Source organism: Haliotis asinina, chromosome 4, assembly GCF_037392515.1.
Source record: "Haliotis asinina isolate JCU_RB_2024 chromosome 4, JCU_Hal_asi_v2, whole genome shotgun sequence".
In the NCBI taxonomy this organism is placed as follows: domain Eukaryota; kingdom Metazoa; phylum Mollusca; class Gastropoda; order Lepetellida; family Haliotidae; genus Haliotis; species Haliotis asinina.
Window position 1 is genome coordinate 64522277 of NC_090283.1, and position 23400 is coordinate 64545676.

At 38.5% G+C, this 23400-nt stretch overlaps 1 protein-coding gene across 1 annotated transcript; it reads right to left on the reverse strand.

The window, feature by feature from the left end:
* Positions 1–473: 473 nt before the first annotated feature.
* On the reverse strand, positions 474–3652 carry LOC137282651 (sodium-dependent glucose transporter 1A-like). Its single transcript, XM_067814438.1, has 3 exons — positions 3510–3652; positions 2997–3288; positions 474–1655 (listed from the first exon to the last, which is right to left on the reverse strand). Exons 1-3 carry the CDS (start codon positions 3630–3632, stop codon positions 580–582), a joined length of 1491 nt encoding a protein of 496 aa, XP_067670539.1. The 5' UTR covers positions 3633–3652; the 3' UTR covers positions 474–579.
* Between the last annotated feature and the right edge of the window lie 19748 nt (positions 3653–23400).

The window sequence follows — 23400 nt, forward strand, 5'->3', positions numbered from 1 at the left end:
CGTGTCAGCCAAGTCAGCGAGACTGATCACCCGATCCTGATTATTCTACCCTGGGCCTTCACGGGTCATTGGCTTTTTTTTAATAAGAAGGGAATTATCACAAATATTCAGTGTGGTTTTCACAAAAATCTCAGTAGATCATTTGTTGATTTGTTGACGGTTAGACTATTCGACAAAATGGGGTATTTTAGGTAACCAGGTTTTTCACTTAGAGCCCGTTTCAAATCTATGCGGGTAAACGGTTTTGTTTTTGTTGTTGTTTTCTGTTGTTGTTGCTGTTTTGCTTTGTGTTGTTTTGGTTTGACTTTGATCATTATAATCATGACCAAGGTGTAGCACAAGACAGTATTATGTCTGTTATATTGTTTCTTGTTAAAGTTGGCAGTTGATGAACTAACATATGTTATTAACAACTTTCTTTGAAAACAAGTGCAGCATAAATACCTTCACCCTTTCAAATATGTACAACATACCAGGTTTTAAAGTGATTTTATTCCTTTGGTTATATATGTCATGGGCACTGCATGTACTTCCTAGCATAATAACGTATAGAGATCTGTATAATGTAAGTCCAGACATTCAGACAGGTTTGCTATTTTTTGTTCCCTCACTCCGCTTAATAAATGCCTCCTCCGTTATCTCCTCTGAAACTTGCAGCTCAATCGAGCCACACGTCTCCAAAAGCGTTTTCACAATCAAAATGGTGGACAGGAAAAACACAAAAGCCAATATAGCCTCAATGAAACTGAGGTAGATGTACCACTTGTAGGAGACACTCTGGAAAAGGTAACCTATCAAGAGTGGGTTCACAATTCCTTGAAAGTTTCCTGCCACCCAGACGACTGATGTCACCATTCCCGACACCTTCATCACATCATTTTCAAGATATAAAAGTCCAGTTGGGAAAATGGATGACATTCCTACTGATGCAAGGACTATGCAGATCCATATTCCCGCCTCAGCCTCATGGATTATGCTGAGCCAGAGACCGCCTAAAGACAACACACTTAGACCATTAGAAATACACAAAAGCTGACGAGGTGTTAGGATGCGATCTAGTAGCACACAGAGCAAGCGTGAGATGGCAAAACCAGCCCAAGAGACTGACGCCAAATTGGCAGTCTTTTCCTTGCTCCATCCAAGATCCTTTACAAAGTACGCCATCATGTAACCGACGATGAGACTGATTGAGGAACAGCTGAAGAAATAGAATAGTCCAACATTAACAAGAATAAGACCTTTCAGCCATTTGGGAAGGACCCGATGACTACAATTGTGCTCATTTTTTGTTTTACCTTTCGTGTCTGGAGGACTGAATAAACATTCTACAGTTATCATGATTCCAGCCAGAAAACCGAATGAAGCTGCTATCATGTATCCATACTGGATGTGACTTTCGGAAGGGACACAACTTTTAGGAAGAAGGAGGTTTTCGCCGGAGTAGTTGCCGGCTATGGGGCCATCGCTGTAGTTGAAAGACGTTGACATGTCATGAAAGACGTCACAGAGTGTTCCGTTGAGTAGCTTCCTTTCAGCCAAGAAGGGTTCCATGATGAGGGGTGCAAGGATGGTGCCGATGGCATAGAAGAAGTGTAGAATCTGTATAAACAGCTTCCCTTCCACGCCCCATGTGCTCAGCATGTCAACATTTCCACCTGAACAAAAATTTTAAAAATTCAATACAAATTAGAAATATAAAACTTTAATTCAAATATATAAACAACCCACAGTGTAAAATGTCGACGAACGAGATAGCTAATGATAATATTAATTTATATGCAGAAACGATATAAATTACAGGTGAGTTCAAGTTTCATCTTGTCAGATCTATTGACCGCTCAAGGCTGCACATGGATCTAGCAGAACGTGATAACGACACTTGCGTGTTACAGTAAACATCTACGAATATTTCGGTGTCAAATTTAACTCAGTCAACTGCTTTGACCATTATTGTTAATTCCATTATTTTCAGGTGAACAGCTCAGGACCCCTTGCATGTGTTTTTGATGAGAGAGTGAGTGAGTGAGTATAGTTTTACGCCACACTTAGCTATATTCCAGCTAAAGGGCAGCGGTCTAAAGTCAGCGAGCCTGACCACCCGATCCCGTTGCATAGTTGCCTTTTACGGCAAGCATGGGTTGCTGAAGGCCTATTCTACCCCGGACCTTCACGGTTTTTATGATGAGAGTAACCAGTTGAGAAGAATATCTAGTGTCATCGTTGGTTGGTTTTCATTGGGAACCACATTCTTTGTCATCTTCTCTCATTGTGTCAAACACTTTAGTATGTGTATTACATCGGTTATATACACTCCGTCGTCATACCACTGATATATTGCTCCGTGTCACTTTAAACAAACAAACAAACACATGCTCACAATACAGTCGGAACTGTACAGTCGACGGTGCTTTTCATACGTACATGCAAATGTTTTTACTATAATTGTTAATCCATATCGTCAGTTGCGGGGTGGGAGTGTAATGGTGCGGGTGGTATCTCACTGGTAAATACAAATCCTCGTTGTTAGTGCTATTTTGAGTGGCTTGTACAACTGGGCAGGAGAGGTGGACTCTCCTCGCACACATACTGACACAGGATTATTTCTGCAGACCACTTCCACATGAACACGGCTGGGATGAGAGAGGAACAACGCCTGTGACATGATCGGAAGCAACCAGCAAGGACTGCTAACGCTGCTGAACATATATTCGAGTGCATGTGGAACAAAATATCTCCCAGACTTACACAGTTTAATTTAGACGGTGGTCAGAGCTGGTATTTGCCGAATAATTTATTGTGAAAACCACCCGTCCACCAGCGACACTGCGTAGCCTGATACTCTGTAGATAATTTGTCAGTAACTTAATTTAGCCATAAGACTCTAAATAATATTATCGTGTTATTGGCAATAATCTTTCATTTAAACCCTTTCATCCAGCAAGTAAAACTACTATTTTCCAGTTACTTATTCGAAACGCAATAAGTGTAATGCATACCTGAATCAAAGGCTGTTGTTAGTAATCCATTAACACCAAATATACATATGGTCAAGGCGTAGTTTCTGCTCCACGGTATAACACAGGCACTAGCAGCGGTCAGGAGGCAAGAACTAGCCAGAAGTGTTTGTCTGTGTTTGGCCAGTTTATCAATGAGGACACCCATGAAGACCGATCCTATGAGTCCCCCTACCGCAAGGGACGTGTAGAAGACCGATGCCTCTTCTACATTGCTCCCAGTGATCTGAGCCAGATCCAAGAATGCTGGGCCATGCTGGGCACGACAAATCCCCTGTGAACAAAAGAATGAATTTCCTGATTTGCATTTATGCATCGGTACGTCTAGGTAATGCAGGGCAATGCCCTGATATTCAGGTTATCAGTGCAAGGCCGTATGTTCTCATACATCTTTTTGAATATTCAGTAAAATATGTGGAACGGTTTGTCTCTATATGTTTGAAGTTTACTCTGTGTGTCAAGTACATTCAAGACATGGACATGAACCAGACTCACCAGTGCTATGAACGAAAAGTAAAATATCAAGGTGTGGATGAACTTCCGGCGGTTCTTGGGATCCTGTAATTGTTGCCGGAAGCCAACTGTTTCCGGCGTTGATCTGGCGGTTTCAGGTCCCATGACTGGTTTTCAGATTACAACTGCATCGATGTAAGCAATCTTATTTTAAGTGCACAGTTGTATGCAGATTTCAGGAGAACCGAATGGCTCACATGAGGTAGCAAAAATGTGGTACAAAGGGAGGTAAACCTGCTGAGAATCTTCTTCTGAGTTCCCGGAAATCATCTTGGACACACTGCAAACGCCTGATTTTACTGATTGTGATAAATACTCACATTATCATGATATAGTCATAATATATTCTGACATCAAATCAATATCAATATTTATGAATGAGCATATTCGTGTTTTTGTTGTGTTATTCAACAAAATGAATATGAACAGAAGCCTTGTGAAGATTTTCTCACAACACAGAGTTCTGACTCAGTTCGTTTTGTACTTACTTTAGAATTCTATTTTCGATCACGTAACACACCATATTGATACTAACCTTGACTGCATATATATCGGCTGTTTTGTTGTAGCTTCATTTAAATGTACATCATGCCTGTAAAATTGTTCATGCGTGTGTTTTGAACAGAATAGTAATACATTCAGTAGATTGCTTAACTTCCGTGAAGCATGTCGATTCAAAGCTTTGTCAGCTATTTAGAACTATCCTTCCGCTGACAGAGCAAGCTGTGACAGTGTTTATCTATGCATTACTGTTTGATCACGGATGATGTTTCAATAAACGTTTTCATCTTTGCACATAATTCATTTATAGCAGTGCTGCCATGCAGTTGTTACAGTATTACAGCTGGAAGCTGGCAATACAGTCAATGGATATAAATAACAAAACGTCATCAGAATTATACTCAGCCTGTTATTCATCCCTCGATTGGGCGCAGGATGATAGTCCATGCATGTATTAGGATAATATAGAAAGTACACACACGTACGTAACAGGAAAATGTACGGGGTGAGTAAGTTGGTTTTTTGTCGCTTTTAGCTATTACCCAGAATATCACGGCAGGGGACACCAGGTTGAGTGAGTAAATGTAACATTCACAGCGGCAGTATTTCTGCCACATCGTGACTTAAAATGTACTACAAACAAAAATATAGGAGCACCGTAAGAAATTGATAGTTATATATCAACACGTAATGGGGGCATTTATGATCTAGGGTAAATGCAACTTTTTCCGTGCTTAATGGTCTGAACACACGACGCTCTCTCTCTCTCTCTCTCTCTCTCTCTCTCTCTCTCGCTCACACACACGCACTCACGCACGCACACACGCATATGTACATAGAAGGTTGGCGTCAGCGTCAAATATAGTCAAACGCCTGCCACGAAAGAACTTCGGTTCCCCCCACCCTACCTTCCTAAGGCTCATACATACATACATGCATGCATGCATGCATGCATGCATGCATACATACATACATACATACATACATACATACATACATACATACATACATACATACATACATACATACATACATACATACATACATACATACATACATACATACATACATACATACATACATACATACATACATTGTTGTCTGACACAATGACATTCCGTTACATTTGACCAGAGCCTCATTTTGCGTGACGATTTGGCTTCGCATTGGTTGACACGACATGAGTGAGTTATGATTTATATTCATGTCGGCAACTTCGGCCACACCGTGACTTTAAATTCATAATACACGCAAGTAAATTATGAAAAATAATGTCGACGAGGCACAATGAAATACCTCGATTATCACAGATTGAAAGTTAAAATTAGTATGTAAATGTAAACTTGAAAAAAGTTTATGGATAATACAATACAAAACACCAACCTTAAACCACCTTCAAGTATGGTAGGTCACCATACTAGGTACCACAAACCAACCCACTCATTGGTTCATTGACTCACTCAGCTCATCCCATCAATCAAAACCCACCCATTAACCTCCTTACTTACTTAATCACTTCACCTACCAAACGGAACATTTACCATCACTACTAACACTGCTAACCGTGACCATCTGGGTTAGATTTGGTCTTCAACAACCCATAATTGTCGTAAAAGGAGAGTAAGGGGATCGGGTGGTCAGACTCGCTGACTTGGTTGACTTATGTCATCTTATCACAATGGCATGGATCGATGCACATGATTTGATCACTGGTTTGACTGGTCTGGTATTTACAGACCGTCATTATTCAACTCTAATATTCAAGACGTCAACGTTAAGCAATAAGCAAGAAACATGCAACGTGTTCTCCACGCTGGTCACCATCACGTATTTATGGGTTTGTTAAATACAGTCAACTCGTACGCGTATCTTCAGGCATCCATCTCTTTAAAAAACGGAAATTTAATAACTGTTAATGAAAGAGTGAGTTACTGAGTGAGTGTGGTAACATTTAACATCACCTCTACAATATTTCAGTCACAGAGTGATGGGACATGTTGAACATACACAATACAGACAAGTAGTTGAATAATTAGTCAGTGACGAACCATATTTTCACGAAAAGAGTTCAAACTGGCTAGCATATATTTTCAGAACTGTTTTGGACAAAACGATGTAGAATTGGACTCTTGTTCGTTAACAACTGAAGATAGATCACCATTAGGGACCATGGGAACTTAAAGTGCTTCTCCTATCTATATGGACCCAAGCTGGACTTATCTTCCCACTAGAAGTAACCGGACGTCACAAGTGAAGCAAGACATCATTTTGAGAAAAACGTACATGATTCCGTCAAACCACTGCTCATGATCAAATGTAGAGTCTGTGCCTTGTAGTCATTTTCTGTGGTGGTTAATTAACGTATGAAACATCTTACCTTTGAATGTTACAAATTATCCAAGTTAGCAAAGTTTTTCAGATGTACGAAAGCTCCTTGAGAATCGCCTAATGTAGAGTTTGGGTCATACTATCAGGTTTCAGATAAGAAAAACTGAACGGTGGGACTTTCACAGGTGAAAAGATATATCCTTAGAAAAAAACGTCAAGCCACATTAAATGGTTGTGTGTGGTTCTGTGCATTGGGCTCAGGGTCACAATTCAGTTGAAGCTAAGCAACTCTGAGCGCTTACCGTCCTATATGGGTGACCGTTTCATTTTTGGCAGCTTGCTCCTAAGAGCTTGCACCTATTGCTGAAAATATCGGACTATCGGCGGTAATAATGCGTAAGCGCATATATGCATATATGCGAATATGCATCTATGTGCCTTGCCCCTTCTAGACTCAGCCGTGTGACTTCCCAAAAGAACCTATGAGTTCATAATTATTATTATTATTTTACAGATTAAGATTGATATGCAGTAGAGAGGGTTTGGGTGATTCTGGCACAGTCAGGCTCGTAAGGCTCATCATCAGCTCAGGGCCCTCACTCCTTCTACACGCAGCCCAGACAGTGAATGGGACTTCTCCCAGAAAACACTGCCTAGTCGAACCCACCAGGAACTTTCTGGAGAATATGAAGACTCTCCAACACTGCAGCCTTCTGCATTACCCAGATTGTCAGAAGGGCTGTACTTCCGGTGGAGAACCCGGGCACTCTCCTGATCTGCGCCAAAAGATCAGGAGGTACCAAACCAAGGGAACCGAGAACAATGGGTACTTGAGATGCAAGCGAGACATTTCAAAGGCGAGGTCCGCATATTTATCATGCTTTTCCTGAATTTTTCCAATCACATTGCTGTCAAAAGGGACAGAAAATTCTGTGATATAAATAATTTCATTGGCTTTATCAAAAAGTACGAGATCAGGTTTGTCCGCATAATGGCCATATTTTGCTTAAATCCTGTCAGTCATAGCTCGGTAAGAAGGGACGGACAATTCAGTGAGTGAGTGAGTTCAGTTTTACGCCACATTCAGCAATATTCTAGCTATATGGCGGCGGTCTGTAAACAATCGAGCCTGGACCAGAAAATCCAGTGATCAACAGCATGAGCATCGATCTGCACAACTGGGAACCGATGACATGTGTCAACCAAGTCCGCGTGCCTGACCACCCGATCCCATTACTTGCCTCTTACGACAATCATAGTTGCCTTTTATGGCAAAAAATGGGTTTCTGATGGCCTAATCTAGCCCGGACCTTCACGCGACACAGACCGTTCAGCTATAATTTCATGTGTTCTCTCTAAACCGACAAGATCGTATGTTGGTTTTGACATGTCTGAGACTGAATAATACCAAACAAAGTTTATGGCTATCATTTTCCAAGACGCCTACTCCTTATTTATGTCGTACCATGGGTGGACTAAAAGTGCAAGTTTGGCAAAGACGGTAACAATAGAAGCGATGACGTAATGCAAGCAAAGTTCCAAGGGATCAGTTTCCATCACCATTTTACCTTTTTCCTTACAAGAAATATTTGCTCCATGTCCGAATAAGCAATGTTGCTACTCACCAATTCTCACAGAGAATACGAGGGAATGTTAAAAGTAGCGAGCCTCACCACGACATGGATACAAACTGCAGCTGTTTTTAGTTTTCATGTATGTCAGCATCAAGCACATTGGGTTGCTATGTACGGGCCTCACGATCCTCATTTTGTTTGAACTTGTGTCTATGGTACCTCCACCCAAAAGTAAAAACTGCTATAAATGCATCACAAACTTCAAGAAAAAAAATATGCAAAAAACAAGAAACATTTTGTGTGTTTGAGGTAGGCAGAAGACCGATGAACTCAAATTTATATATTATAGTGCATAGAAAAGCAATTTGAAAGCACTATCGCTTGTTAAAGTGACCCCCCAACCACTCCCCTCCAAATGACTTTATCATAACGACATACATGATTCTGATGTTTTCACTATCCATACATGATGCCAAAGGTTTAAGCTAAATCTGAGTGGTCACACAAGTGTCAGCTCCCTATATATTGCAAACAGTGTCAGCTTGAATATCACAAACACAATGTTTGTGAAAGATGAAGGTGGGGGTGTCCTTAAACACAGCCATTGTCTAAACCAGAATCAAGCAATTCAAATTTTTGACTGTTGATTATGACGGGAAAACATTCAACACTATTGGGAACATATTTTAAATGATATTAGGAGGAGGGCATACCATTATCCAAGAGGTACCAAATGACATTATTTTACAAATATCAATTGTACCTCATGTTTCGTGAACCACATTACAGACATATGTGACATTTTGGATATGGCTTTGCTAATGATCCCTTCACAATAGATGAGTAAATTTACAAACATTGGACATCGAGAATATAGTTAGACTCACAACATTTTGACTTTCCCTGGTACCCATAGACGACCGATTTTTTCGCAAAATAGTTCATTGATTTCGACCTTTACAAAAAAGCATGATCTTTACTGAAAGCATATTGCACTCTCTTCCTTTCTGGTTTCTCTGCACCATTAAGGCACAAGGCATTCATTCTACTCAATTATATAGGTAGCTGTTACTCTGTATAGCTACGGTAACGCAGCTGCCACAAGCTTTTATAGACGGTGTTCGCCTTTGTGCACGGTATAGTGTGATGTGTTCCAAAATGATACTTTTTGTACTTAACAAGTTTATATTGGATGTATTATAACTTTCAAAACAAATGGTCTTTAATAAATATGCATTTTCATTTCAAGTTCTGTTACGTATATTAATATTTTTATTATTTTTCTTTTTTTGTTTTTTTGTTGCTTTTTATGTTTGTTTTATGATAATAGCTTCATATTGGTTCTGGCTTTTTTATAATAATCCTTTCCTTTTTTTATAGGTTTTACATTCATGTACGACCAAACTATGAGATGTCATTTTAAACGTCTATGATGCTAACAATTAACTGTATCCAATTGTATCCACTACAGCTTTGGCTACAAACCAAATGAATGAAATGTGATATGCGTTTTGGTAATTGCAAACATTACAGTTATTTCTACGAACATTGCCATGTTTACTTGGCAGTAGTGAGCGTTTATTTTACCTTTATTCTTGTTTGGCCGTCTGCTAAATGAATGTACCTCAAAAGTACATCAGAAATAAAGCATTCTCACCAGTGTTAATTCAGTCGAGGAAAGTGTCCCTAAGTTCAAAAGTTGATTTCCATGTACCGATGTGTGCCGTGAGAGGACCGTAACATGCCATCATACCCCATTAGCGTAGATCAGTCAAAATGCGGTTTTTTTCTCATGTTTTTATTCCCATAATTATGTATACAGAGTTTAAGTCACTAGTGCAGTGTCAATACAAATAGCTTCATAATACACAAGTATCCTACATCTTATTGTCAAGAACCATGCTGTTCATAAGTATGTAAAATGGTCAAACTAAGCGTGTATATTAATTATTTCATGTTTACAGACTTTATTTCATTATTATAGTGCAGGCAGTTCAGTAATACACAAGTACAAAGTTTCTTTAGTCACTTTGTCAGTATCATGGTGTTCTAAAACATGCTAAATGATCAAACTAAACATATTTATAGAATGTTACATGTTTACAGACTTACCTCAATAGTACAGTTCAGCATGGGTAACTTTGAAGACCACAAGTACAATGTTTCTTTAATCACACTGTCACATATTAATCTGTTCACAAGTAAACACAAAAGTCAAACTTATCATGTGTATAGAGTGTTACATGTGTACAGACTTTACCTCAGTAATACAGTTCAGTATAGGTAACTTAGAGGTACTCAAGTACTGTGTTTCTTTGATCACATATCATGCTGCTGACAAGTATACAAAAATGGTCAACTAACCATGTATATGGAGCGTATATGTTTGCAAACTTTACTCATTTGTGCAACACAGCAACAGTACAGGTTGCTTCGTAGTACACAATTACAGTGTTCCTCAATCACATTGTCAAGAATCATGCTACTCACAAGAATACAAACTGGTTATCCAAGCATATTTATGGGGTGTTACACATTTACAGACTTTACCTCAATAGCACAATACAGACAGCTCACTGTATATAAATACGGTGTTTCTTAAGTCACGTTATCAAATATCATGATGTTCACAAATATGTAAAATGGTCGACTAGGCATATATCTGAAGTGATACGTGTTCTACTGTCTATTGATAAAGTTAATCCTTAGCAAAAAATGTATGGAAGGAGGACAAGAAGCTAAAGAATTTGGCATAATTACGATTAGAAAAAGCTATCGCTTTTATTGCCTCATAATATTTGATGATTTCTCCTTTAATATATCTTATATTCAGAGTTTGCCTTTTTCTGCTTTTTCTGTAGATAGCTTCTTTAGTCACCAGAAGTACAGCATTCAATGGGTTATTGCGTTTGCCTTTAAATCCAAACATAATATTATCTAGTGGAAAAATTAATTTCACCCTCTGAAGCAGTTTTGAGCCACTTTTCAATTTCATTCCATATCTTCTTTACACAAGGACATTCAAACAACAGGTGTACCATAGTTTCTGATTCTTGTCCACAGAAATTACATAAGTGTGATTCAGATATTCCTATCTTGTACAGGGAGCCATTTGTTGCTAAAATATTTTTTACTATTTTAAACTGGAACCATCTCATATTCACACTCTCAGTACATCTATAAGACATCAAATTAATATTTTCTTTTTCTGGTCTATAAGCTAATCTGTTCAAACACTTTTGGCACTTCTCTTGTGCATCTGTACTGAATTCTGGAGCATATAAAATCTAATAGAACATTTTACAACCGTTTTGTGTATTGATTATGGTGTATACGTTAAATGGGAGGGTTGGATCCTATATCCTTTCTTGGAGTTCATTAATCAAAAAATTGTTCATATATCTCATTACTGTTGACTTAATTCCTTCATATTGGATAAAGTTAGTTTCTAAATTGTATATTTCTACAAATTTATTATATGAATAAATTTCACCGTTTTCATCAAACATATCTTTAACAAGACATATACCCTTTCTTGTCCAGTGTCTATATTCTACTATTTGCCACCAATAGAAATATTAGAGTTGTACCATAGTGATTGAGTCTTTATGTCGGAAATATTTGTAATCTTATCATAACATTTAGATAGATACACGCCCCATGTCAATATAACAACCCTCCCAAAAATATTAATAATGTACGGCACTAAAGTAGTATTTATATATAAGTAATCGGCTAACCATAAAGTATGTATTCCTGGGATGAAAGTTCCAGAACGTTTAAACCAATATGACTTGCTACCTTTTTATCCATGTGTAGGTTTTGTCTAACGTCAGGTACTTTAATTCCTCCATATTTAGGTGGTTGCGTCATAACACTTCTTTTCACTCTATCTGTCTTACCCTGCCAAATGAAATGAAAGCATTTCTTCTGAGAACGTTATATCTGTTCATCAGAATGGTTAGGTAGAGATGCAAGCAGATGGTTCATCTTAGGCAATAATAAACATTTCAGAATAGTATTTCTACCCATAAGTGTTAAATGTCTAATTGATCATTGTTTCAATACTATTAAATTTCTCTTCATAGTATGTTTACCATTTCTTCTGCGACGAGGCTAATTAGTGCTAATCATGCCTGATGTCCCTGGCAGGTCTCGGATATGACAGGAAACTGTCTAGTCTCACAAACAAGTACTGATTATTTAATTGTGTTGTAAAGATGTAAATGGAAAAGAGGCCGATGTGAATACATATATTACAGCATTTCATGTAATTTATTACCTGTGTCTCCCATACCCCTTTGCCAGTGTGTGCTGTATTCTTATCAACACCTACGCGGTCTTTGTACGTACGAGATGAACAAACATACAAATTAATCCTGTCTCTCTCATCGTATTGACTGAATTATAATATATTATTTATAATAGAGTTTAAAAAGAGGGGGGACTCGCATTATAATCGTCTGCATTTTTTGCCAATACATTGCTCGTGCTTACTGACTATTTCAAGGAAAGTATCAATAGGTGTGTAAGTAACATGGAACATATAGAGATTTATAGTTTGTCACTTTGTTCATCTTAACTTAACACTGCAAACATACATCACCATTCATACACATACATACTGCATGATACATTTATCATTACTCGATGCTAAACAAAGCTTCCCGTCATGTGATGGATAAAATATCCCGAATGTAACGCATTATATCTCAGTTACTCATTATATTAATAGGACAAATTAAAGGATTGAGACCTTTGGCAAGGGCACTGACCTGTTGTTTGGTGAGTTGCTTCTTGCTGAGGTTGACGACTGTGTTGTGGATATCTGGGCTTGTGGTCTTCTTCCGTTTGGTTCCTGAGGTGGTGAGTTGTAGCTCCTTCATGTGTCCTGCCTTAGTTGAGGTATCTAGTTTGTTGCTGGCGATGGTTTGGGCAGTCCGTAAGGATGAGAAGAGTTCAGGGTCGAGGGTGGAGCTGAGAGAGGTGTGGATGTCATTGATGGCGGACATTGATGTGGCCTTGACTTTACGATGGTGCCGGATGCGCTCAGTGAGGAGTTTTGTAGACGCCTGGTGAAGGATGGTTTTAGCTGCTACAGACTGGATAGGAGAGCGGAGCTGTAGGCCTTTAGGAATGATTTGCTGGTCACGACATTTCATCAGGAAAGTGAGGTGGTTACTTGAGAGGATGTGCTTCTTCTCAAAACGGGACAGAGAGTTGATGGTGTGAACTGCCACGTCTCCATGTAGGCGGCGGATAACTTGTTTGAGTGGCATTTTAGAAGTTGAGGTGTACAAATATGACAAATTGTATGGATAACAACTTCTTTATTGCGTGATTGCGACGTTTCGGTGCAGATTCTTGTAGGAAGCAGGAATTTCCACATAGGAAGGGCAAGGATTTGTCACATAGGAAGGGCAAGGTGATGGGGCGTGGCCTAAATTTCTGAAGAGCACGTTTGGACACTCAAAGTGATAGGGTAGAGATTGATTATTGGTTTTATCGTTGACCAATGGCTATGTTGTGTTTCGGCTGTATCAACTATCATGCAACACTTTGTGTATTGTAAGCATAACATCAGTTACTGTAATGATGTATGAAAGAAACACATAAGACATATGGGAGTAGATTGACACTATGATGAGTGTATTTGTTCTCAGATGGTGAACACACATGTCTTAGTATTTTGGAAATGTAAAAGAATAACGACTGAAATGCAACAATTGAAAAGAATGAGTGAACTTAGTTTTACGGCGATTTTAGCTATATTCCAGCAGTATCGCACGGGCTTCACTCATTGTGTCCAACAACTGACGAGAATGGTAAACGGTACCATTTGTACAACACAGCTAGTGCATAAAGCGTTATCGTCCTTGGAACAAGTCTTTATGGTAGGCCTCAAAACAGTCAAAGCACAAAAACACATCACAGCTTGAACATCTACATTTGATGTCTCGACGTTTGCCAGTCCGTTTCATTGTATGTAAGACATACTTAAACTAAATGATGTCCCTCTCATATCATTGTGAGAGATTAAATTGTTCAAAACATCTATGTCAATGGCAGTAAAGACGAATTTACGCACATGCATAATAATCTATGAAAGAAGCGTTTTCGCTGACACATTGCTAGTGTGTAATGAATATTTTAAGGAAAGTACTAATAAGCTAGTCTGTGACTTACATATAACAGATTCAGTTTGTCGCTTTGGTTCATCTAGATTTAACGCAGAAAATAACCGTTATCGCACGAACATACATGTATACATATTGCATAATGTTATTCCTTGCACATACATAAGACAAAGGGGCATGGGATGGGCGTCATCAAAGTTCCCGAATAGGACGTTTTATATCTTAACTGTTCAATATAGTCCCTGATTTGTTATCTATGACCAATCGTATCATGAGATACCTGTCACATTGGAAATGACAGGTGATGGGGAGTGGGCTAAATTTCTGAAGAGTACGTTCGGTCACTAGACAGCTATAATACAAACTGACTATTGGTTAGATCGTTGACCAATCGATATGCTAGATTTCGGCTTTATCAACTCTAGCTATCATGAAAAACTTTGTGTATCGTGAACATACATAATCATAAGGATGCCTGAAATGTACACGTAGGACTAACAAGCACTTTGACGAGTTTATTTTATTTTTTGAAGCGCTCAAAGCGCTACAATCCGAATATTTTTACCCCGGATAACCCAATTCAATCATTGAGTAGAGATAGTATTTATTTGCATAAACTTTTTCCGCACACTACTTGTACATCAAACATAATGGCTTGCTGAACATTTTAATATAATCTGTACATTGTTACGAATAAATATCATAATTCAAGTACATGTATTATAGAATTAAAAAAAGTAACACGATACTGATTTATTTTGATGTATACACTTGTAGTTGAATCTCCCCAAATATTTATGAAGATGGGCATACTTATATTTGTTTTGAAAGCAAACGAGGTTCAGAAGATTGGCAATGGGCGTGACTCCACAAAACAGGTTGTCCATTGATTAACAGCGCATAAGTTTGTTTTACACTTGTTACGGGACCAAACTTTACCTGGACATGCATTCGACCAGAGGCTGTTATTTTGAAGTTGAAAGAGGTGTTCATATATTTAGTGTTGTCTGATTGAATGATTATACGCATAAATTCCGTAACTGATATATTATCCTCCTTTTATTGACGATGGATCTGATACACGTGATCATTACACAGGATAAGATAATTACAGGGATCAAATACAAACGTTTCTTACACAATCCTTATGTAAATTGCACTGAAAAATCACATTTCAAATCAGCATGAAACAGCTTGAACAAAATACCCCAGTTACCCTTGTATGGTTTATGTGTACTATATATGTATATAATGAGTAGATGCAAGAGTTATCACTTCATATTCGATTATGTATTATTGTCAACTTTAAAAATCAATAGTCGCAAATGAATTAGGTCTAAATTAGTAACTTGATTTATTTCAAATCTATACGAACATGGGTGTAATACAGTATTGCTGTTTATGTCTACGATTCATTATATGAACTATCACAACGAATGAATGAATGATTTAATTTAGAAGGTTTTGTAACCTTGTCACCGTTAATTCAATCAATGTGCAAACATAGTATCTTAGTATTCACTCCCAATGACGAGTAACAAACACTTACCTCCTGTAACAATATCTCATAATCCCTTTTCTCGCAGACATGTGTTCATTTGCCTGTATAATCCCCCGACATTGTAAGCAATTGTTATCAAAACACATAAACAGTTCTTCTGATTAACACAGAAAGTAAGCTCTCTCGTAAGAAAAGTTAATCTTCGATCACTACTGCTAAATTGATTGAAATTATAGGTACAGTACGAATTTAAAATGTAAAACGCATATGCGAGCCTCTCGCTGAATGAGAGGTGCTTTTCATAACCCCCAATAGGCGGCTCTCGCTGAATAAGTGGTGCTTTTTAATACCACCAATACGCGGCTCTCGCTGTGAGAAGCTAATTAATTTGCCGCATATACGCGGCTCTCGGCCTTAATGAGTTAACAATATAGCCAATATTTCAAGGCACAAAATGAAGATATATGGTGATATCGGATCTCCCTGGCGACAGCCTCTTGTAACAGAGGAAAATGTACTTGCAGACAGACAGACAGACATTTTATTCAGTAATGTAGGCCACTGGCCCATAATACAATATCATGCAAAAATATATAATATATACATGCTAGGTGTAGAGTAATGGTTGAAGTACATGGTCAGTTTGTTGATGTAGTGGATTTACTTCTTAGTTTTAATACAGTGGAGAGGAATGTAGTTAATGATTTAAGACATTTAATGTTGGTGCAGGTAAGTAAACGTACAAAGGTTTCAATTGTAGGAGGATGGGTCTGCTGGATTGTGAAACACTTATTTCTTATTTCTGAGTATTTGCTACAGATAAGCAGGACATGAAACTCATCTTCAACATAGTTCAAACCAGCAGAGTGACAGTAGAGGCAGAGACGTTGATCATATGGTGTATTTGTATGGCGACCGGTTTCCACTGCTAATCTAAAGTTGCTACAGCGAAACATAGCTAGAACTTTCCGTTGAAATGGTAGGAGGTCTGAGGACAAGTAGTGTTCAACATTAAGTAAAGATTTAAATTGTGAATAGTATTTACATTTTGATGAAGACTCAAGTGCAGAATGCCAATTTTGAAGGAAGCAGTCATAAAATCGTTGCTTAAAAATAGATATAAATGTTTTTATACAACCAATATCCTGTGAGATCCATACAAATCCAAAACCATATTGAAAAAGTATTTGTCTTATGTGTGAAGCCCAGGTAGATTTATTGTTATCATCAAGAGATCTGAGTATTTGGTAGGCTTGATAAGGAAGTCTATGGTGTTGTAGCTGCAGCAGTCTGCACCAGTACATTATTGATCTAGAGGTATAATGGTATTGCAGTGGGAGTCTGCCACACTCTCCAAGAGCCATGCTATTATTGGTATACCTGCTGATTTTGAGAAAAGTCTTACCGAACTTAATATGTACAGCTTCAATATATCTACAGTAAGTGGTTCCCCAAATCTATGATCCATAACACAGAATAGGAGTAATCATGGAGTCAAATATTTTAAAATAGTCCTTGTGATTAATAGATCCAAAATGTTTTTGGTAATTATAGATGGAGAACATAGCTTTGCTTGCTTGAGCTGCTAAACATGATTGTGCTTTAGTCCATGACAGCTTAGGAGTGAACACAATCCCAAGATATCTGTACATATTTACAACTTCTATTTGTTCACCATTTAAAAACCATTTCTCATAAGAACGAAGAGGACCCCCATTTCTAAAAACAATAATTTTGGACTTGTTCAAATTGATTCTCATTCCCGTAGCTGTACAGAATTTTTCAACAACATTAATTTTCTTTTGTAGTTGTAGGGCAGTGTCTGATACAGTTGATACATCATCAGCAAAAAGCAGAGAATATACATCAGGAATATGAGTTGATATAAAGACACCCCTTCCACCTTCTTCCTCCAGCATTTGAGCAAGTTTATTTATGAATAAAAAAAAGATCTGTGGACTCAACGTGCATCCTTGACGGGTACCAATATTGCATTTAAAATATGGTGATAACCCCGAATCAGTTCTTACACAAGCACAGAGTGTAGAATACATGTTAATAATAAATCTGAGAAATTTTCCTTTTACACCCTTTTCTTTCAAACACTCAAAAAGTAATTTGTGGTTAATAGAGTCAAAGGCCTTGGAGAAGTCAATAAAAAGACAGTAGAACCTTCCATTTTTCTTTGACAGATATTTACTGACCATAGCTTGAAGGGTGAAAATATGATCTGTTGTTGAATAGTTATGTCTGAATCCAGCCTGTGATTCTGAGATTTTATTATTATTATCACACCAACATTTCAGTCTATTGTCTACTATAGAGGTTAAAATCTTGCATAAGGAGTTGATCAGTGAAATTCCTCTGTAGTTGTTCGGATCTGTTTTATCACCTGATTTATGCAAAGGGCACATGATGCTTTTTCCCCAACATTCTGGAAAGACTGAACTGTCATACAGTTTGTTGAACAGCTTTGTTAATATGGGTGAAATATAATTCCTTGTGGCTTTGAAGAAGTCCCCAACTAGTCCATCCGGTCCTGGTGATTTATTATTTTTAACATTTTTCAAGCTTAGGGGTACTTCATCTTCTGAAAAAGGGCAATTTAGTATCGACAGATGTTCCTCCTCTATATCGGTATATGTGCCCACTTTGCTCCATACATCCTCAGTATTGTCATCAGTGGAAACACAGTTTAAAAGTTCACTAAAATGCTTAAACCATTTATCTACAGATATTCCCGGGACAACTGCTATATTTATGTTACAAGATTTTAACACTTTCCAAAATTGTTTTGGGTCATTCCTTGATTCAATGAGTCTTTTTCTTTGACATTGGAAATAATATTCTTTCTTTAAATGGAATTTAAGTTTAAAATGCCGTTTGTAATATATATATGTATCAATATTACCTCCAGCAGCCCTATGAGATCTCAGGGCTGAGTATTTTCTGTGTTTGATCTCTTCCAACTCATTATCCCACCAAGGTGGTTGATGTATATTCATAGTACCAGTACCTGGCTTTCTGTAAGTTCTCTTAAACTGATCAGCTGCAATTTGATAAAGATAAGTTATGGATTCCACACTCTGTTCAACATTTTCCTCAATCTGCCTAAAAATAGCATCACAATGTTCTAGAAATAGCTCATGGAAATGAAGCATAAATGTATTACTAGTATCCTGAGACCAGTAGTATTTGGTCCAGCTCTCCTGTTCCATTTGCTCTGGGTCATTTGGTTGATTATTGGATTGAGCTGGTTGATCTGATACCCTAGGAAAAACAATAACACAGTATAGAGGGAAATGGTTAGATTCATCCCTCTCAAGTACCTTAAAAGAGCTGAAGTGTGGAAATAAGTCAGTGCTTGAAATAAAATAGTCAACCACACTGGCACCATTATGGGTTATACAAGTGAAGTTACCTAATTTATCATCGAATAGTCTCCCATTTAGTGCATGAAGACCATGTGTACAGCATAAATCTGCAAGTGAAACACCATATTTGTTGTGTCTTTTGTTATCCTTTGTATTTCTTGGGATGTTAAAATAGTCAGAGGGGTAGTCCTCACTGTTTTCATGAATATGTTGCAAATCATCACTGGGGATATAATCTTGGCAGTTGCTCATTCTTGCATTAAAATCACCTCCGACTAGAATATGGTGTTGACTATATTTTTGTCGAATTGCCAGGATGTACTCTTCAAGACGTTGGATACCGTCTATGTCATTATCAACATATATGGGGGAATGTTCAGGTGAGATATAGACAAACATGAACACAGTGTCTTTGTCAAGGCCAAGCTGGGATGTTTCAAACAACAAGACTACACAATCCTCAAAATGAGTGAATATTCTTCTAATGTAATATATAAGCTCTTCTTTAATGAACACAGAGACACCACCACTGTACCGGCCCATTAACTTCTGTTTAGGTCTACAGTAATGGTATGAACGAAAACCGGACAGTAATGACTCAAAATCATTCGGATTTCTAGCAAAGGTCTCACAGAGTCCAATGATGTCATATCTAGAGCAGAAGCGTTTAAAGTCACTAAACAGAGAACTCACATGTTTGTAAAGTCCTTCGATATTCCAGCTAAGGATACTACACGAGCCATGGCCTGACCCTCACTTGTCACGTAGAGTTGTTGATCGCGTAGTTCTACTTGGAGTGCTCTCCCCTTCGCTTCCGTTGTCAGGTGTAAACAAAGAGGCGTGGCTTTCTGGTTGAGCGTGTGATCCATTTGAATTATGTTGTCGTTGTTTTCCTCCTGAGATACAGACATTTCTATTATTCTTTTTGTCATGAATGAACACCTTTCCATCGACGAGTAACTTGTCGTGACGGATCTTTGGTTTTAATCCCGCTTTGAGAGCATCTGAGTACAATGGTGCAAGCGATCGTCGAGCATCTCGAACACGCTGTGTAAGATCCTCCGTAACTCGTCTCGGGGTTTCCCGATCTAGTGATTGCCTCCTAGATGTAGAAAGGATACGATTCTTGTCGCTTGTTAGGACAAAGTTGGCGATGATGGGTGGGTTTTGTTTTCCATTCCGTAGACGATGGGCTCTTGTGATAAGAATATCGTCCGCTTCGGCTATGTCGAGAGTGTCTCTGATAAAAGCCCTGACTTTATTTTCAGATTGATCCCAAGTCTCACCCTTCTCTTCTTCCAAACCGTGGAATAATAAGTTATTTCTCCTTGAGCGGGACTCATAATCATCAAGTCTATCATTTAACTGCTTTATCTGTTCACACAGATCTTTATTTTCAGAACGGAGCTGGGTAATTTCTCCCCTCTGCTCGCTTGCCTGTGCCGCCATTTTGTCAACTTTCGTGTCTAATGTTGCCACATGCTCATTGATAGTTTTTAAGTCAGATTTCAAATCCATTAGAGCAGTCATTAGATCATCGTTAGTGTATTTGGCCCTGCTAATACCTACAGCACCTGTCTCTTCTAACGATAACGTTGACTGTCTGTTCGACTTGGGGCCGGGGTTAGGCTCCACGTCGCCACACTCTATAAGCAACAAAGACATGATCAAAACTAGTCTCAAAGTCACCGAAACATACTTTTTTCCGATTGATATTCCATGCACAATCGCTCGTTGACAGAAGGTCCCTATTTTCATTCGGTATTGTTCTAAACTGATACCCATCTCGGGAGCTTCGTCGACACGTCTACACTCTCACATTACCCAGCATGCAAAACCATGAACTAACACGCTTGATTCAACATCTGTAAAAAAGGCAGAGATCCACTTTTGAATACTCTCTCCAAAGTTGAAAAATCTTAATACGTTTATCATAAATTTCCTGTCTACCGAATCAAATGCTTTTTCAAAATCTATTAGCAATAGTAATCCTGGAATCTGAAATATATCACTGTATTCCATTTAGATGTATATACTTCTAGTTACCACCCCTATATATCTGCCTAACACAAATCCCTTTTGGTTTTCATTTATTAACAATACTAAGACTTATTATTCTGTTAACTATGGCTGCCGAAGCCAATTTGTATGAGGTATTCAACAATGATATTGGTCGCCAATTCTTAAGATATATTCTTGGTTTGTTATCCTTAGGAAGGGTTGTAATTAAACCGTGTTTTTGACTTACTGATTGGGATTCTACTTTATAGGCGTAGTTAAGGAAGTTAGAAGATACTGCAGAGGTGTGATATTGTACCAGACAGAATGTGTTTGTAAAACTTCACTCTCAACATAATGTCAGTGATTTAATTGCTTTTGCATACAAAAGCCTGTGATACAGTCTTGACTTTCCACACTATTTTCTGTCTAACCATTCTGACAGAATGCGACATTATTTATTCGTTCAACCCGTGAAGGTCCCGGGGTAGAATAGGCCTTCAGCAACCCATGCTTGCCATAAAAGGCGACTCAGCTTGTCGTAAGAGGCGACTAACGGGATCGGGTGGTCAGACTCGCTGACTTGGTTGACACATGTCATCGGTTCCCAATTGCGCAGATCGATGCTCATGTTGTTGATCACTGGAGTGTCTGGTCCAGACTCGATTGTTTACAGACCGCCGCCATATAGCTGTAATATTGCTGAGTGCGGCGTAAAACTAAACTCACTCACTCACTCATTTATTCGTTCATTCTCCTCAACTGATTCCTCCTCCGTATTCTTCTCAAAAGTGTTTTTCGACTGAAGAGAGCCATACCTCTGCACAAGCGTCTTTACAACCAGAGCAGTTGACAAGAAAAACACAAAAGCCAAAATAGCCTCGATGAAACCGAGATAGATGTACCATTTGTAGGATATCATCTGAAAAAGGTAACCTACCAACAGAGGGTTCACTATTCCCTGCAAATTCCCCGCCACCCAGATCACAGATGTCACCGTTCCGGAAACCTTCATCACATCAATTTCTATATAAACAAGTCCAGTCGGAAAAATGGATGACATTCCCGACATTGAAGCAAGGACCATTCAGCTCCAGACCCCGCCTCAGACTCATGAATTATGCTGAGCCAGAGATCACCCAAAGACAACACACATAGACCATTAGAAATATACAAAAGCTGACGAGGTGTTAGGACACTATCTATTATGACAAACAGCAAGCGTGAGGTGGCAAAACCAGCCGAACTGACTGATATAAAATTGGCAGTCTTTTCCTTGGTCCATCCAAAATCCTTCACAAAGTATGCCATCATGTAGCCGGCCATGACACTGATGGTAGAACAGTTCTATTATGACAAACAGCAAGCGTGAGGTGGCAAAACCAGCCGAACTGACTGATATAAAATTGGCAGTCTTTTCCTTGGTCCATCCAAGATCCTTCACAAAGTATGCCATCATGTAGCCGGTCATGACACTGATGGTAGAACAGTTAAAAAAAATAGAAGAGTGCAATATTACCGAGGATAAGAACTTGCAGCCATTTCGGAAGCACTCGTGGATTACGATTATTGTCATCTTGTCATCTAATTAATTTTCTTCACATACGCGTCTCTCAGCCTTAATGTGTTTTGTTTTCCTAAGTGCCAGTACGTGATACCAACAATGACATGACCTGCACGTCTGGGGTGAGCGTAATCTCAACGCAGGATCGGTGGTCAAGTCAAGATTACCCAAAACCACGTGTTAGTGGTCTCTTGACACGAGGTTTTGACACGAGGCACGGTCTAATAAACCGCATTCATTACCGATAAGCTGTGTATTGCTGGTGACACAGACCTATCTGATACTGACTGAATTCTAACTGCCAAGCCCAAACGACCATGTTGCTTTGGAAATGATTTTAACCAGGAAATGTAATTAGCAATTTTCGTAACCTGGTAACCTGTTGAGGGGCGTGGTGTCTTCCAGATAAACCTCAGAAAATGGCAGGAGGCACAAGAGGATGCAAGACATTATTTGGTATGGTTCTGTAAAAAAAATCGATAATTATGAAATTCGGACTTAGCACTTCCTAGCACATTTCTGTGTAAATATCTTACCTTTTATTCTCACAAACTATCCGGGTCTTTGTTAAGTGTATGATCGCTGTGTGGAATGAACTTTACGTTGAGTGTTGGCCGTCTTATCGGGGGTTAGATATGAATGACAAAGCGATCTGAGACAGCCTTAGACTTCTACATGTGATAGCAGGTTTAAACAAAGCAAAAAAATTTTTAATGTGATAAGGAGTTACTACTTGAGCAACATGTGGAAAATTACTCTTCTGATGACATGGAAAAGCGAATTAATCAACCAACAAATCGTTGCAGGATTTATGAAGGTAAAACGCGTGTCCCTATCACTCAAAAGCTAATGGAACCATTGCCAAGTCGAATCCATCAATAACCCTGAAGAGAATA

Excerpts from the sequence above, each read along its gene's own strand:
- LOC137282651 (XM_067814438.1), bottom strand. The coding sequence starts at position 3,632 with ATGGGACCTGAAACCGCCAGATCAACGCCGGAAACAGTTGGCTTCCGG. Across the intron at positions 3,289-3,509 it reads ACTTTTCGTTCATAGCACTG|GGGATTTGTCGTGCCCAGCA; the intron begins GTGAGTCTGGTT and ends TTTTGTTCACAG. Across the intron at positions 1,656-2,996 it reads AACAACAGCCTTTGATTCAG|GTGGAAATGTTGACATGCTG; the intron begins GTATGCATTACA and ends ATTTTTGTTCAG.